The sequence below is a fragment of the Strix aluco genome, chromosome 4, assembly GCF_031877795.1.
Source record: "Strix aluco isolate bStrAlu1 chromosome 4, bStrAlu1.hap1, whole genome shotgun sequence".
NCBI lineage: Eukaryota > Metazoa > Chordata > Aves > Strigiformes > Strigidae > Strix > Strix aluco.
Window position 1 is genome coordinate 126505758 of NC_133934.1, and position 18176 is coordinate 126523933.

Sequence of the window (18176 nt, forward strand, 5' to 3'; positions counted from 1 at the left end):
GAATTGAGTGGTCCATCTGTGGATCTACTGGCCATGAGTGCTGGACACTTGGCTCTGCTGTGAACCCTCCTCCTCACACTCCTCTCCCAAGAGAAAAGTCAAAAGAGGCCCCAATTGCTCCAAACCTATACAGGATCACTCCAGGAATCCCAGTGGGATGATCTTCCACTAAATGAATCCTGGTTCTGATGGTGTTTTGGGCTCTCTCACATGCTTGGTCTTTGCCATTTTCCACATGTTTCACTGTGGAGACCACAGGTGCTCTGACTACCTCCCACAACCCTACCCACAAAACCCACCCTGCAATATTAATCGTGTTGCATAAATAATCCTCCCTACATATTTTCCAACCACTTCACCTTGGAAATGAATGGCTCCCTACAGCTCCGAGGAAACTGTGCCCTCTGAACCCCCTCATATGCCTTGGGAGCAGATGGAGAAATGCAGATCTTTCCCTTATGCACTGATCCTGTTGCGTTTGGCCCAAATCCTGCAGCAGCTCCAAAAGTGCAGAATATGACTCACTTTGGCCGACATTTTCAGGTGGGTTTGTGCTAAGGCTGCATTTTTTCCAACACTGCCACCAGCTGGCAGGAGCAAGGGTGGAGGATGCTCCTTGGCCAGCCCCTGTCCCCCATCTGCCTCTCCCATGCAGGGTGGGAGATGCTTTAACCCTTCTGATGCTCCAAGGATTTAATTTCCTTCCAAAACCTGAAGATTTAGCAAGATCTGCTTGTAGAAATACATCCAGGTCAGCCAACAGCCACCTGAGGTGGTGCCCCTGGTTGAAAATCACTCGTAGGTAAAAAAATAAAGCTTCCCCAGGGCTTGGCGCTGCCTCCCTGAGCTGCTGGCCACTTCTCTGTCAGCAGCAGCCACCTCTCCTCCCCATGGAGTAATGACCAGGGACAGGTCAATGTTTAACCGACCCGGGAAGGACGTGTGGGCACATCCGTGGGAGCCAGCCTCGGCCTCGCAGCCGGCAGGAGGCTCCCCGGGCCCAGCAGTCACTCACAGAGATCCCTCCATGTTCAGGGAGGGAGGTGTATGAGGGGGTTTTCCTTCTCCTTTCAAAGCCACCGCGCTGCAAAATGGGCCTGAGCTCTTCCAAGGCACACCCCAAGGTGACCAAGGTGGCACCGATGCGTGTCGGGGAGGACCTGCCCACTCTCGCTGCTCCATACAGCCTCCCTGGAGTGCTGGGAGAGCCCAGCCTGCACCCACCAGCCACGGCGGAGTGGGGAAAACCCACCTTTCACCGGGAACTTCCACCGCTCCGGGAGACCTGGTATGGGAGAGCCGCTGCAGGTAAGGGAGTCATCAATTAATTATTGTGAAGCGCAGGGCAGAGACCCGTGGGGCATCAGCTGGGGCTGTGGGTTTGCTTGCTGCGGTGCGGGGTGGGTGTAGGTCTGTGCACACGTCAATCAGTAGATTTTTGCCATTTCCAGGACATTTTAGCTTTGGGAAAACTCGTTTTTTCTCCCCCAGCCTGTTTTGGCAAGCATCTCAGTCCCCAGAGCCCAGATCCCATGCTCCTTACTCCCATCAGTCATCCCACTGGGAACAGCCCCACTCCCCATCATCGACCTGCCATGCCTGCATCCGAGCAAGTCCTCGTACAGCAGCCCCGTAACTCCCTGTTACACACCCGCTCTGCTCACCTGCCGCCACTGGGCATATCGATATCATTAGCTTAATTAGAATTAGATTCTGGGTAATGTTCCTAGCAGGTAAAATTCATCATTAAAATAAATTATAGCCATGTCTTGCGCAGGGCTAATTTCCATAAGCCAAGAGGCAGAAGGCGGTGAATAGCATAGCTGCGTGTGTTTTTCTGCAAGTGGCATCGTGCAGCCTCTCCCGCAGCCTTTCACAGCAGGGTTTAAACTCCATCCATACCCAAACCCTTCTCGGAGGAGAGGAAGAAGGTTTGGACCCATCTGCAGGTGGACGCGTAGCTCCATACGACGAGCTGGATGGTGACGAACAGCCACGTTAGGGGAGTGTAGGAAGAAACCCCCATGAACGCCCATGTGGTTTGAGAAAGGGCAATGCAGAGGAAGGAGGATCTGCAGCTTCAGCACCCTGCTCCCCTCTTTTCCATTTCCAAAAATGAATTTCTGACACTCCGAGCAGCGTTAAGCACCGCTGCTTCACCAGGGGCTGGATATTTCCCTCAGGATCAGCCGCTGAGAAGCATCAGGAGAAGGGGAAAGCAAATCAACCTCTGGCAAAATAATAGTGATGCTCCTGGAGTCAGAGGTCCTGGGGCAAATACGGATCAGGCCTGGCTGTACAACAGGGGGTTTAAAGTACTTCATGACATAAAGAACAACCAAATATTCCTGTTCTGGAAAATTATCATCACTGGGTATTTAACAAGTGCTTGTAAAACTTATGTACTTTTATAAAAAACTTTAAAACCCCTTCAATAAATGTCATTTTCTATTACTTTTCATTTTCAGAAATAAAAAAAAGTATGCTCAAGAGTACTTGAGCAATGTATTAGCTTGAGCTGCTCTCTAAATAAGCAAAGCCTCCAAGAGAATAGGTTTTATGTGGTTTATGAGGGTTCACCTTGGTTTGTGTTAAATCCCGATTCCTCCCTTGGGGAGGGGAGGATCTGCTGCTGCTAAAGTGCAAGGGTAAAAAATAAAATTCACAAGAATGACTTCAGCTTGGGCCCCATGATCCCTCTGTGGGAGGGATGATGGTCCATCCCCACCAGCATCATACAGGTGTGTGAGGGAACATCCCTGCCCCAGGACTAAGCAGGTTTGAGGGCAGCAAGTACTTGGCTCCCAGTTCTGTATCTGTACAAGATAGGGGCAAATCTCCTACAACACATATGCATGGATAGGGTAAGAGGGAATAATCTAAAAAAACCCCAAACAAACACAACACAAACCATCAAACCTCATAAGGCAGAAATAACTTCCCCAAAGCCATACACCTCACCAGACAAAGCTTCTCGTCAGCCCCAGCCCAGCCTGTGCTGGGTCCCACGTTCCCAGCACCATGAGCCACCTCATTACGTTTTACCTCCCCCTTAGAAATTCCCTATGCGCTCATTTGTCCTGCAGATTGAGAGGCAGTAAGTTAATAACCTCCCTTTTGCTATTACAAGCTGCTATTTCAGTGTGTGCTCCCCGGCAGCCGAAGTCCATCTCCGGAGGAGCCACCCGCGCTGTAAATTTTCACTCCAGGTTCCCGTTCCTGCATGTGCGGAGCAGCCGCAGCTTTGCTCAGTGGTTAATCATTGCCGGTGCTCAGCAGAGCCCAGCAATCATTTATCTGATGGAATCACCCCCTCCTCCCATACCCCAACACCCTCCATCACCTTCTGTCTCTTCTCCAAGAGCCCTGCCTTGGCAATGTTCCATGGGGCTCATTTAAAGGGACCACTGAAGCCTCCATAAAGTGACCTCCAAGTTATTATTTTTCTTTTGAATATAACTATTAAATTTGGCACCAACCATAATGTAATTCCTGCACTTTATCCCCAACTGTCCTCTCCTGTGGCCACCTCAGGGGTCCCACCATGCGGGAGCAGGAGCTGCTCAGCAACACCTCACTCAACTCCACGTATACAGCGGCATTTTTATGTACCAAGACAGTTTTTTTGGAGAATAGGTGGGATAGAGAAACTATTTTGTAAAAGAAATACTTACTGCACATGAGTATTTCTTTGTGCAAGAAAAAAAAAAAAAGGCAGCCGTGTCCCCGAGAGCACCAGTGCAGAACATACTGGAGCCCAGATCACGTCCAGGCCCCAGCAAAAGCACTGCTTTAATAACTAACTGGTGATCACTGGGGTGTAACATGTTATTTCATGCCGATTTCCAAAGATGAGGGTCTGTGATCATACTGATTGTCTGACTGTAACCCACTAACTTCTGAATCCACTGGCTGGCTGTAACCCAGCTCTGCCATGGTCAGTAAAAGCATCAGAGATATTTCTCAGTTCCACCAAAAAAACCCCAATAATAAAGTCTCAGGGACCGAGCAGCAAGAAAAGGCCCAAACTGCTGCCTGTTCCCTACTTTAAAAGGGCAGGCAGTGAGGAAGCAGCAAAGCTCACAGGTTTCTTGACCAGCTGATGGTCACAGGCCACAGGAGGAGAAGAGGACCCTTGGTCACACGGGAACCCCAGGGACTTGGGGAGACCATAGGGGATACGGAGGATGGTTATTGTCATGTATAGTATGTATGAGGGGTTGTAGAGGGAAGTAGGAGAGGTACGCAGCAGACACGTTGTTAGAACCACAGCTACATCCTCACTTTATTTCTACAGCTAATAGAATAATTTATACCATGTGTTACTGGAGTACACTGCGAGAGACTTTAGTGGGACATGCAAACCCAAAACCAGGGCAGAAAACCATTGCTGAGTACAGCCTAGCAGTTGATGATCATCCAGAAGTAACTTGGTCCATTTCTTCTCTAATCTTTAAGGGCCCCTTGCTTTCAACACCATGCCGGAAAAGGGAGAAACCAGCATCATTAAACAGCACCCACCTCGAAGACCTCAAGTAAGGCGAGTTTGAAAACTCCCTACGAGTTGCTCCGGTTGATCCATTGACATGGGCTTTTGTGCTTGGGGACATGGGCACATGTCACAGCACCGTGGTAGGGAAACAAATATCCTACAGCAGTGCAAGCAGGAGGTCCTACCTTTAGATAACCATCCCCAGATGAGCTTTATCACCAGGCCAAGCTTGATACCTGGGGCAGAGCTGGGATGCTGGCTACAGAGAGGCTATTTCTGGTTCATTAGCACAAGGGCAAGGACTTCATCTTCCAAAAACGGTCAGAGAGGGGACAACACAGCGAGGCCCCGCCTTTGTCTTCCTGCCTGACTGCGTGGGTTGTGCCTTGCGGGCCAGCCCTGGTGTGCTATGGAGACTCCATAACGAGGACACATGTCCCAGCTCTGGCCATGAGGCCCCCTCCCATGTAATAACCCACTTTCCTTTGTGGTGTCTGGGTACCTGCAGCCAAATCTTAGCGCTCCCATGGGGCTAACGTGGCCAAGAACAAGCCCTTTGCAGAAGGGATCCAACTTGCATCCCGTGGGGCTGGTTTTGGCTCTTCTGGTCAAATATCCCATCAAGGTCTGGCATCAGCTTAAGGGCAGAGAGGCAGGTAAAGCAGACAGATATGCTTTGCAATAGGGGCTGGTGAGAGTACAGAGCAATTATTTTTGGTTTCAAGAATTGCTACGCGTGCTGTGTGCCTGCACATACCTTCACCTCCTCCCCTCAATAGCATGGTATGTAGCACACACACAGCTCTCTAGCTAGATATTAAAAAAATTTCCCCTCAAACAAACATAAAACACCCCTGTTCACTCCTCCTTGACCTCCTTCCTTTCCCCTTCCCACACTTCCCAGATCCCTTCCCCTCCAAGCCCTGAAAGCCATGACTCTACCTGACCTGGCAATCAGGGTTTTCCCACACACAGGAGTTACCACAGCATAACTAAAGCTCCAGAAATATTTTTGTATTCATATAATTTACTGCAGAGGAGGAAAGGAACCACAGCTAATGTACCGTACTACACAAGGGTTAGAGTTGCTATGTCATTTTTTAAAAAAGTGACAAGAACCCCTCCGCATCCATTTTCTGTGCTGATATTTTTCTGCACTGATGTTTTTACACAGTACGAAACCTGGGTGAGGCTCAGCCCTTGGAAAGACCCCATCACATGCTCACAGGGCTAACCAGGGCTGTACACTTCTTGCCATAGATCAGGTTATTTGAAACCCAAACCCAGAGAAGCACACTGCTTTCTCTGAATTTTCACTGCTTCTCCACACTCTCCAAAACCAACTAGCAACACCTTCCACCTTCCCATCTCTTACCTGCTCACTGTTGAGGATGCAAAGCTGATGGTGTTTAGCTGAGATTGAGCTCTCCCTTCTTCCCTACATGCTCACAAAGGGACAGGGAGGGATGTCAGCCCCACTCTGGATGCCCCAGAGCTGCAGCTTCCCCACTTTGCTCCTCCGATCTTTCTCTGTTAGAGACCCTGCTTGAGGCTTTCATCTGTGTTTCTTCTCTGCTGCCTGGCCCAGGTCTGGGGGCTCTAAACCTGAGCACAGAGGAATAAAGTCAGGCAGGGAAAGAGGAAAACATAAGCAGACCCCTCCAAGCACAGGTGCAGCAGGATGTTCTGCTTGGGGAAGTGATCAGCTGCTGGAAATAACCCACCCACCCCCATGCTCTCATTTAGGCAGGACTTCCAATTAGCAATTAAGGACCAATGTTGTACCCCTCTAAGAGAGCCCAGCTGCACAGGGCACATCAGTCACCTAATTAGGTGTCTGGAGGGAGTCCTTGGTGGCTGGGGATAAACAGAGGCAAACACACTTCTTGGGTGTTTAACCCATGAAAGAGATGTATTTGCCCCTACTGTGCTTCTCTGTGGCCCTCCTGTAGGTTGCCCCATCACTGGGTGCAGCTTAGAGCAGCCCTGGAACTCCCCTGGGTTACACCAGCACTGAGCTGCCCCTCAGCTGCCTGCACTGGTCATCTTCCTTCCCAGGCACCTATCTAACCCCTTGCAATTCAAATCCTTGGGGGAAATTCTCACCTCCCTGTGAGACCTCCCTGAGAGCATCTCCACTTTCCCAAAATTCAGTGACAAACCCTCTGCACGTATCCCACAACAGCAAACCCACCAAAGCAAGGCTGTATTGCTCAAACCTTCCTTGCTGTGATTAAGGTCTTTTGAATATAATAAAGAACAGAAGAGTCACCAGACAGGGTCAGTTAAAACCCCTTCACACGGGGCTGCGGCTCTGGCCAAAACTGGTGGCTTCAGAGAGCACAGACGGCCACTGGCTACTGAATAATGTGTCCCTGGATTTGGTGGATGAGGCAGCAGCACCTGGAATGAGCCCAGCTATGCTCTGTGAGCTATCATGTGGAATCCCAGCCTCATTTAAAATCTCCTACCAGCATAGAATTTTTTGTCATTGATCTTATTTCCATTACGGCCATATTTATGTATTATTAAAACACTGATAATACTCATTGCAGGACGACGACAATGTTAATCCTACACCATGTTTCTGCCTTTGCTGTTAGGGATGTAAACTGCACCAGCAAAAGCCCTTTTCCCTGCAGGAATATTTTCAAAGACAGCAGAGCAGGATGACGTGGCCTGCTGAAGGACTTTTAGAGGATTTCGGTCTGAGAAAATTTCCAGAGAAAAATCCCGTGAGGTTCACAGAGACAAAAGAAAAGAGTCAGTTTTCCAACCTGCGACACAACTTTAGCCGAAAGCCTGAAACTTGGCTTCCCTGCCACACGCAGTGAGATGAGCCGATAGATGCAGGATAGATTTGCCCTCAGCCACGCAGGGCTGGCTGCCTTGGTGGCATCTAGGAGTGATGCACAGCCCAGACTGCAGTTTGTGGTGTCACTTGCTGCCATCTAGTGCCATTTTTTAAGCTTCATATTCAGTTTTGTAGGGTTTTTTGACGCTGAGACATGTGAACTTGGCGTTTGGGGCTGATGGGGAATTCCCCCTTTACCTGACGTTGCTGACTTTTTTTCTCCTGTGTTTTTGCACTGATTTACAGGATGCTTCAAAATTACAGCTCAGGCTTTGTCAGCAGTTCAGTGCAGGCAGAGACGTGTCATCATTTATTGACACTGGTTCATATTCAAGGAGTTAATGATGTTCCACATAAAGTAAGTCAGGTCTTACTGGTGAAGTCCTTGATGATGCTCCTCTTAATTTTTATGGAAGCTGTATGGAGCTCCCATCCTAGAAGAGGACACTAGCAATATCGAGCCATGAAATGACCCAGTATGATCTAGTAGTTTGGTATGATTTAAGGAGGCAACTTAGCTCCTTAAGATAAAAAGCCATGCTCAGAGCAGTCTGTAAAGCAAGTCTTTGCCCACTTTCATTAGCTACCAGGAAAGGCACTCTGTACCATGCATAGTTCTGCAGAGAAAGGTCTTACTTAGGCCAACATAAAAGAGAGAATGTTGCTCTGGGTCTCAGGTAACTGGGATCTGCCCTCAGATGACCTGTTTAGGAGTCTTATATTAAATTATGATACCTTGCCATGCTTCAGCTTTGACATGATGCAATCTGGGCTGGGGTTTGTCTTCACTGGTCTTAGCTGGAGCCTTGGGCACTGTTGAGGCTCAAAGAGAAATACCTACAGGGATGAAACTCATGTCAAACTGGGTTTTTGCTGCCTTGACAGTAACGCAGAAGATTTCCCCAGTTTTGTCCACTCCTAAAGGACCAAAGGAGATGCTCATCTCACTGAACATCTGCTAGAGATGCTAATCTCCTTCCTGTATCCCAAGCAGCCAGGTCAGAATTGGAGCTGGGAAAATGTCAAGGTAGTTTCACATCAGGTTTTATGATTGTGTGGAACAAGCAATGCTGAATATTATAAATATTGGACTTGTAGAGGCTTGAACCTGCTGGCCCTCCACAAGCAATCATTCCTGCAGAGCCCTGGAGTCAGCAAGAAGTGGCTGCAAGCCCAAAAACGAAGGTAAGGGCATGGGTTGAGCTCTGTGCACGGGTCATTGTTGGCTGCAGGCTCTCAGGGTTCAGGCACCCCGAAGAGCAGAAGTTGGTGTTTTACACCAGCTGTGCTCCTGTCCCTGGCTGAGCTTGGGAACCAGATGAAACACTGGTGTGTGGGTGAAAGGATACAAAATAAGGCGAAAGTTTCTGAATCTCCAGTGTGACCGTTCCCTGGATGAGGTAGATCTGCTGAGCCAGAACCTTGAATATTTTTGAGGCTAAAGGTTTAAGGACCACCTTTTTTATATGGTTGAGCAACTTGAACACCCATCGCTTGCAGTTGGCAGGGAGAAGGCTGCCAGTGCTATGTGTTGTAAACACTCCCTGCAACCCCAAACATGCTGAAGTGGTTCCTCCCTTCGGATCATGAGATTATCTTGAACAGCCAACTCAAAGCAGTAACACCTCGGGGGCCAGAAACATGTATACATTGTTTTAATGAAGATTTTTTCCATCATGCCCCAGAGCTGTGAGATAAACTGCTAGCACAGTGGAAATCTGTGATAAATTTCTGCAAGTTGACTACTCAGGGAGACGCTTGCTGCCTTTATCCGGGGAGCGCCCGAGGGGCCGGGTGCGGGTTTGCAATCTAGTGGCTGTTCCTTTCTCTTTCAGAAAGTGCAGGTGTATTTATTTACATTTTTAAACACCTTGTAGGCTCTTGAGAAGAGGGGGCAAAGCCTAAGACACCTCCCTGGAAGGCGACAGCACTTGCACAAGCTGCAGATGCTGGATTTGATCCGGAGGCGCCGAGAGGTAATGCTGAGATGGATTTGGGGATAGGCTGGGGCTTCTCCTCTCGGACATGGGTTTGCCCATCCCTGGTGTCTCTCCCAAGGACCAGGAGGCTTAAAGCCTGTTGCTGGTAAGGTCAAATGAAGCTTTCCCAGGGGGTCAGGCCAAGGAGATGTGGGGAGCATCCCCAGTGCCCCTGCGATCAGGAATTACTTCTGATTTTTACAATGCTTTGCCCTCTTTTGACCATGGCCCATGGACAAACCAAAAATCTCCATGCAGGTCATGTTCTGTCATGTACCCAGTTTGGCAAATGACGTTTGCCCTGGTTAAAGTACTTAACTGCATAATCATTTTCAGCACCAACCCCCTAATGATATGCCACTTCGAGCTGTTAAAACGTGTTCACTCCTCTGCTGCTTGTTGATGACTCGTTTGCAAACCCAGGCAGAGCTGAAGCAAAATCTCCACAGGGAGGCAAAAATCAATAAACAAAAAATCAAGGAATTCAGCCCGAAGAAAGTTCTTGACACTCTTCAGAGAGGCAACAGTGCTGAAAGCCAAGACCTCGTCCCTGCTGAGCACAATCAGCATTTTCATGGAGACGACCATGGTAAGTAGAATAATTTTCCAAGGAGATGTAAAATTCACCAGCCTCTTAAATGTCATCAGAGAATTTTCCCTGTGGAAGTTGCTTCCACTGCTCCACCTCCTGCAATAACACAGTGCAAGTTCAAAAAGCTGGGAGGAGGGAGAAGGCTGGGAGATGTACTCGTAAAGCAAAGCATTGGGATGCGTCAGAATGGGGTGCAGGTCTCTGGGCTGTTTCTCTGAGAGCATCCAAACAGACCTGAGTAGATGGGAATTAAGAGCCATGGACTAGCCCCAGGGGTGTAAAAGCAAAGTCCTTAGGGCCAGATCCCTGCAGGAGCAGGTTCCCATGGGGAAGAGAGCCTCAGCTTGTCCCACAGATCTCCTGCACAGCAAACTGAGCATGAGGACAGAGGGTGTCCCCAGGGTCCCACATCCTTGGAGAGTCAGGGGGTCCATCAGGCAAGAGCATCCCAGAAGGTGAGCATATAGACTGCTGCACAGGTGAACACACAGGCTGGTGGGGAACATCTGAAGCTCCACCAACATGATGGCCAAAGGGGTGAAAGAGAAAAAAAAACAGAAAATAACTGCCCAAAGGTCAAGCCTTCCACCAGGTTTTGCCTCCTGCCCTCTGCCCCAGCAGTGAACACCTCCTGCCCGAGCCTGGGGTGTGCTCATGGGGACGTAGGCTATGACAACATCACAGTGGTCAGTCTGGCAGGGTTGGCAGTTGCTGATTAAAATGTGCCCTGCCAGCTTTCCTTCAAGCACAAGACATGAGTTACTCTAGCAGAGTGGCTATACTGCAACATGCATCCGTCCTCAGCTGAGGAGCCAAAGCCCAGCCCCAGCCCCACACTGACCCAGCGATTGCCCCATGCAGGCGTGGAGCTGATCCCTTCCTGGAGGGAGGACAGGGCTGAACCCCTGGTAGCTGCAGTCATCGGTGGGTACACAACTGTCTGGCTCCCCAGCAAAATATACCAGGGCACGGGAAGCAAACAACCAGTTCAAATCTTCAGCTGGGGACAAGCAGGGTGAGCTTCGGAAGAGCTCTTCTACTGCACCAGGTTGGTTACACCTCAAATTTTTCTGCTCTGGAGAAAGGAAGTGTGATGTTCCCCTGCAGCAAAAGGAAAATCTGGATGATTCGAGATCGCTGGTTATTTTCAGGTGCCTTGTGACACTGGTTTTTGGGAGAACAGTCAGCCTTGTCTCTTCTCCTTGACACGCATGAAGGACTGAAGGAGGGTACCCACATAAGTTTTGGGGTGTTGAACCTTGCAGTAAGTCTTCTCTGACAGAGCACCCTTGGGCACATTGGGAAGCTGGAACCAGGCTCAGCAGGAGAAAGAAATGGAGAATGAGCTGCTCGAGCAACAGCTGTCAGAGATTTGCTCCTGGCTTCATCACTGCATGGTCCACCAATATGTTGCATTCCTATGCATGGTGTAGACTCTGGACTCCTGCCATCCTTAAATGACCACGGGGTAAACGTTACAGTCACTGAGGTTAATCACTTTTTAGGTCTAGTTTTATATGGAAACCGCTTCCCACTGCCCAGAGCCAGGTAATTTCCATCACAGATTTGCATCCCTCTGGGTGATGTGTAATTAAGGTGAGATGTTCCTGGTTAGATGATTTCCAGCCATGGCTCCGTGTTACTTTCAACGTCTGACGTGAAAACGCATCAGGTGAAAGTCATTTAATGGTGACAGATCACAGCCTCTCTTGGGCACGTTGTCCTGCTGCAGCCCACGCCGTAGTGCAGGAGGGAAGCACAGCACGGTCTGTGTGACAGCAATGCCACCAAACACTGAGCAGGGGCTTTTCATTCCCGCGCACACCTTGGGACGGGCGAGCAGCAGGAATGGACGTAGAATAAATCTGGAGGGGTGACCTGAGGTGCTTTGGATTTGGCTGTGATGCTGATCTAAGATTCAGGGCCCTGGTTGGCGCAGGCTGGGGGAGCAGCTGGGGGGCTGGAGATGCCAGGGCACACAAGGTGACCTCACTGTCCCCAACAAAGGGGAAATCGAAGTGGATCTCAACCACCACTTTGTACGGACATTCCCAAGGCACAAGCCTTGTTCTGCTTTGCTTGCACGTGACAACCTTCAGCACGGGCTGGAAACGTATCACCGAGGGCAAAAAGGCTTAAAGCAGTGAAAAACTTGTTGGACGGTGAACTTTCACCAGGAGAAAGGGGAACAGACTTGGCTGCTCCTATTCCCTTGTGTTTCTTCAGCTCAGCTCTCTCTGCTTGGGCATAAAACCATATTGTCTCTTGCCAGACTATAATTTCACCAAATACAATCCTGAGTATATTACACCTTACCCTGCCCAGCCCCGAGCATGGGATCTGGTCTTACAGGCACCTCTCAGGATCTTCTTCACTTGCCTCCAGCTGCCCATAGCCATTTCCAGCTAAACTGTAGGGAACTGTGCATGCAGCTCTGCAAAACTATGTTTTTTGGTTGTTTTTTTTTTTCTCTCCCCAAGGAAACACGTGGGGTGGAGGACTCTCCAGGCAGAATGATGGGGCTGAACTCTCTCCGGGCAGGAGCAGGAAGGTTGACCTGTGGTTCTGCAGGGAGCCACAGATGAGGGATCTGTTCTGGGACACCTCCAGCACAGGCTCCGAGGAGTGGGAAGGGGAAGAGAAGATTTACCACAAACCTAGGCTTGTGAGAACAAAGACGGAGAGAGTTTCTCTCTTTGATGACTTCTTTGATAGGGATTTCTAGTGGCATGGCTTGAGGTGAGAGAGACATGCTGAAGAAACAAGGCCCAGCTCTGGTGGGGCTGAACCCCCCCCCCCCCGATGGATGGACAGAGGGTGGAGACATAATGTTTGTGGTAAGCGGCATTTCTGGCAGTATGGGCCAGTGGAAAGGAGCGCTGGAAATGAGGAGATCACTGATGTAGAGTGAATAATGACTGTCTGGGTTATGCGGCTGAATCAAAATACCTGGGGAGAAAATGGCTTGGGCTGAGCAACAATGAAGGGGGGAGGAGGAGGATGGCAAAAAACCCAAGCAGAAGCTGGAAAATATTCTGGGTTAACTCCAAGTATTAAGTTCTAGCTGAAATGAAATGTTTTGCTTGCCTTTGGGTTACTCAACCTTTCTGTTTAACTTGTTTTTAACCTTGTATCCTTTCCTAAACCACAAAAGCACAGTTTAAAATCCAAGGTAAAACGATTCATTTAAGAAGTCTTTAAAATAAATATTCTGGCATTTCTAAAATTCCTTTTTGACATTTTTTAAAAATTTACTCCCCTCCCCTGCCCCGGACACAAAAATACATGTACTTTCTTCAGCACTAACCTGCAGTTTTATGGAAAATTTTGTGAAAATGCTGGCTTTCATTCGCTTGCCTTCTCTGTCTGGGGTTCAGTGTTGCACAACGAATGGTGGAAACCGAGGGATCTCCAGCATCTCCTGCACACACATACCCCGGTGGTGTTGGTCAAGGCTGCTGCATCCACCAAGAATTTGAACAAGCTGCCCTGTTGCCATCTGACATTTCCAAGCATATTGAAAAAAGATGGTTATATGAAGCGTTTCAGATCTATCAAAGAGATTCTTGCAGTTTCCATCTCTCCTAAAATGTATTTTTTCATAAAATTATCTGCTTTTCCTTATAAAATCATTCATTATCTGAGAAGGAACTTCACCTAGTTCTCCTGTCTCCTACCTGGTTGTCTTTGTAGTAAAGTACAGTAAAGGTGCATCATCTTTGTGGAACACAGTAAGTCATTCAAGCACATTCAGGCACATGTATAAAATGAGATTTCAGTTACACATCATGTTACTTTAACATGACAAACTGGCTATATCAGGGACTGGTGCTACACAGGGGAGGGAGAGAACCCACCATCAGCCCTGGCCCTGGGGAAAAATACCTGCCTGATTCCCACCATCAATTTTGCCTCCATTTGAAGTTGCAGAGCTGGCAAAGGGCATTAACTCTTCCTCTTACCTCCTGCTTGTCTCCCTAGGTTGCTTTCCACTTGGTCTCTCTAAAACTACCAGGGGTTAAAACATCTTCAAATCAGCTCGTTGCCACAGGGCAGGGACTCCAGGAGTAACAAATACAATTATCATCACACGACTTTCATTTCCTTCAGCTGGAAAACTTATCCTCTTATTTTTCAAGTCAGGACATCCAGAATAACTAGATCTGGAGTCAGTTCTCAATTATCCAGGACAGCGCAGGGCTTGGGTAGTTCAGGACAGATGAAGCATGTCCTGCATCACTGTCTCAAACCTGTGCTACCTCCCACAAAGCTGTTTTGGATGTGTCTGCGCTGCATCCTCAGCTTCCTGGATTACATAGCCAGAAAAAGAGCAGGAGACACATTTTTACACATATTTAGGGTAATTGGACACTCATAGCTGACTCAGTTTCAATGGTATTTAGCTATTTGTCTCTCACAAGCTTTATTGAAAATCCCAGGCAGAGCAGGAGCTGGAAATCATAGCCAAAGTCCCAAATCAAAGCTGGAGCCTTCAGCACAGCTGCCCAGCACTGAGCTTCTCTGTCCTGATTTCACCTCTCTTTTTGACATCCCTAAATGTATAACCCATTACAGCATGTCTCTCAGCTTCATGGAGAAAACTGCTCTTAGGAGAAATCCCACACACCATGCGTGATTTCACTGAAAAGCCAAGAAAACAAACCCCAATGCAGGGGAGGAGGAAGAAGAGAAATTATTTTAATGAGAAAGGAGAACTGCTTGTGGCTAATGAGTCCGTGTCTGGAGTGTTTTAAAAACACCCCTGAGAACTTTGCAGATAAACATGGTCATCGTGTGTGAGCTGGAAATATCGTGAGAGCTTTGAATTCAACGTTGAGGGTATGCTGAAAAGGTCAATGATTTAATGGGCTGGAACAATTAATCTGGCACTTGTCTATACACCTGTTCTCTTAATGATGTGACACATCTCCCTTCTGTGTTCCCATCTGTCAACAATTAAGCTATAATTGGTGGAAATGCAATTTATCTCAGATAGAGCTGATTAGTTTTCCAATAATCATGTTGCCAGCATTGGGGAAGAGTGCTGCCCACAGAGAAGTATATGTGGACCAGTCGATCCATATCACAGACTGTGCAGAGAAGAGACTCAGAGCATTAATTTATCAACTTATGGTGTGCAAAATTTGCTCTTATGGAGGCAATAAAATCAGCAAACCCGCTTCCTACTCCTGGTGCTCAAAACTGTTTGGCTGTGCTGCTCTTGATTGTATTAATTCATCATAACCTGTAGAGAGGCAGATGGCAACTCATCCTCTTCTCACGTTTTCAAACATCCTTCCAGAAGCTGGAAATGAAAATGTTTTCTCTATTACTAAAGGTGAAACTTAGACTTTTCTACAAATTACAGAAGATGGAAAAAAACCCCACAATGCATGTGCATCAGCAAGGAAGACTTTACAGAGCTGTTATTCCAAGTGCTCAATATTAGCTTATCATTTGAAGGCTGAGTCACCCTATGGAGAAGATGAAACTTGCCACTCGGCATAACCGAGCACACACAGCTTCAATCCAAGTCACGCACCACAGAAACCAGTGTCTGTGTTTTAGCAGAGCCCCTGGCCTTGACCCCAGCGTGCCTCCCCAGGGAGCACTGCTGCATCCCGGCTGGCAGGCACGGGTGCGGGATGAGTTTTAAAGGATAATGAGGAGGAAACCTGCATGGGGTTTGATTTTAGTGGTGCGGAGCAAGGCGTAGGCAGAGGAGGAAGAGCCAAGAGGGAAGGTTTCAGAGCGGGGAAGTAGAGTGAGATTTGTCTGATCTAATTCTGGCTATCTAAGGACTGTGAAGCTGATATAAAACAGTCACCTGCTCTGTTTATAGCTGAGAGCATGAGAGGAGGAGTAAGGGGTATCTCCAGGTGGTGATGTATCCTCCTGTCTATCCTGGGATGGGGTGAGTTACCTGCTGGCTAAAAAGGTGTTTCTGTGTCTCACACCACCCACCCAGCTTTGAGGCAAGGCTGGATCCATCCTGCTTAAACATGTCTCCACATAGGAGCTGTGCTGAGGCAGAAGCTGCTCAGCTCAGCTTCAGCATCTTCACATTACCAGTTTTCACAAAAATGACGAAGAATGGAGATTTTATGCAGTTAATGATGTGGCTATGGGTATCAGCAAATGGCACAGCCTCAAAGAAAGGGGAGATGTAAGTCAGATAGATCCCAGCCCCAAAGCACAAGGACATTTGATCTTCCCAGTAAAATGGTTATAGGATGTTTCTGTTGGTGGTATGAACACGGCCAGAGCAAACCAAGTTCCTCCAGCTCAGGTTTAGCTGAACCTGCTTTGCTGAAAGGTTAAAACAAAATTATAATGCTCAGCCTGAAGCAGACAACCAAGCCGGGGAAAGTCAGCACCAGCAGTTGATGTCTGGCAAAACCAGCAATTAAATGTACAACTTATAAGAGGAAATGTCAGTGAACCTTACCTCTGTATTTTAAAAAGCAGGAAGGTATTTCAGTGACCTTGCAGCCAGGGTTGCTGTAATATCTCTGTTATTGTTCCTGAGCAGAAAAATTATTTACTTACACTTAGTAAACAGAGATGTTACGTAAATAAAGTTGAACAAAGCCACGCTGTAACTGGATCTCGTCGAGTAGTCTGGATTAATGTGATTTTCTAACCTTCCTGCACTCTGTCCCACCTGATGCTCAGAGTATTTAACCTCCTTGGGAATGCAAGTTTTCAGCATCATGCAACGTCCTCCCTTCCCCGATACATGCACATGTTCAAAAGCAGAAAAAAAAACCCCACCATCAAAGGCACTGAGATATATCCACTAACCTTATTAAACCCTTTATCTGCCCTGCCTCCCTGGAAGGTGTGTGACCAGCAACTGGGATTGCTTCAATCTGCTTACACAAAGCCGTGAGAAAAAAGCACCCAAGAACATTGACTTGAGCAGCTCCGTTTCAGGCTGTACATGAAGATTAAAGTATTATCATCAGCTTGAAAAATATAAGCCATGGCATGTTTTAGTTTGTCTAACTAGGTATCTTCAGACTGTGCTGCGATAACGCAGCCCTAAACCTGTTGTTTTCCAGTGCAGGAAACAGCAATTAAGCCCTTACAGTTTCCAGCTTTCTTTAAATAATTCCTGAGCAACATCAAGAGATGGCACAAGGGTCCCCTGATGAATTTAGAGGAGGGAAGCAGCTCCTGTTTCTCTTCTGAGGCTCTATCTGCTCCCGATATGGGATGTTGCCCTTTCTGGGATGTCCTCTCCCTCCCAGCAGTGCTCTGGCCCAGGGCTAACAACATCCATCTCCACCCATGAGATGGGGCTGCCCACAGATACCTCCCGTTCTTGCAGGAGCAGGAAAAATATTTATTTCTTGCTTAGCACAACGGTTGTAGCTTTTTGCCACCTACTGACATGTTGTGGAAACGGCTCATCCTGTGAATTCCAGCAGAAAGGCTTAGTCGTGCGCTGGCTCTGTCTCCTAGTGCGTCCAGCACTGACTGAGCGGGCTGCAAAAAATAAAAGCGACAGTAAATACAGCACTTGGCCCACTGACAGGAGAGCAACATGTCTCTGATCAGATGTTCCTTGCTACAATTCCCTCCTTGCCCCATCCCTTGAGCACCTAGTTTCATCATTCCACAGAGAAGGAACGGTGGAGAAATCCTTCATCTCGCTTGCAAAACAAACCCTCAGTTTCTTCCCCCAGTTCATCTATTTTTTTCCCTTTACCTCCCCATAAAGTCTCTGCCTGGCTTTCGCCCTTACCCAAGGGTCCTTCCTTCTTCCTTAGCTCTGCTGAGGGCTTCTGATCAGAGGACAGAAGGTCTCCGCAGGACCCTGCTTATTGCTTAAGCTTCATTTAAATCCTGTTCTGATGGCTCAAGCAATGCACAAAGCTAATAGTGCTAATTCATTGCTCAGAGTGGACTTCAGCCTCCGTGAGGGAGCTGAGCGCACGTGTTTGTGTCTCCTGTCAGAGATTCTGAATAAGGTCTAGTCTCTGCAGCGAGAGTTTGGATCTGGCTCTTATCCCCTCGTAGAATTGCAGCGAAGCTCAGCTGAGCTGACTCCTCTCTGTCCTTAACAAGCATGCTCACCCTTGGCCTCCCAAAGGCTCCTGACTGCAAGGCAAAGAGATTCAGGAATCAATATTTCTAGGCAATGGGATGTCATGGAAGGAGATACAGAAATGACATTAAAAATTGATTAAGTCAAAACTGACTTTGTTGCTAAGCAGGAGCAGATGAAAGAACATGAAACTGTAAGCATAGGTG

At 48.0% G+C, this 18176-nt stretch overlaps 1 protein-coding gene across 2 annotated transcripts; it reads left to right on the forward strand.

The window, feature by feature from the left end:
• Positions 1-1003: 1003 nt before the first annotated feature.
• Positions 1004-13143, forward strand: CCDC198 (coiled-coil domain containing 198). 2 transcript variants are annotated; one of them, XM_074821621.1, is made up of 6 exons: positions 1004-1308; positions 4459-4535; positions 8445-8531; positions 9224-9322; positions 9662-9914; positions 12398-13143. In XM_074821621.1, exons 1-6 carry the CDS (start codon positions 1092-1094, stop codon positions 12640-12642), a joined length of 978 nt encoding a protein of 325 aa, XP_074677722.1. In that variant the 5' UTR covers positions 1004-1091; the 3' UTR covers positions 12643-13143. The 2 variants fall into 2 exon arrangements, with proteins under 2 accessions (XP_074677722.1, XP_074677723.1); XM_074821622.1 differs by having other exon boundaries at positions 9749-9914.
• Positions 13144-18176: the final 5033 nt, after the last annotated feature.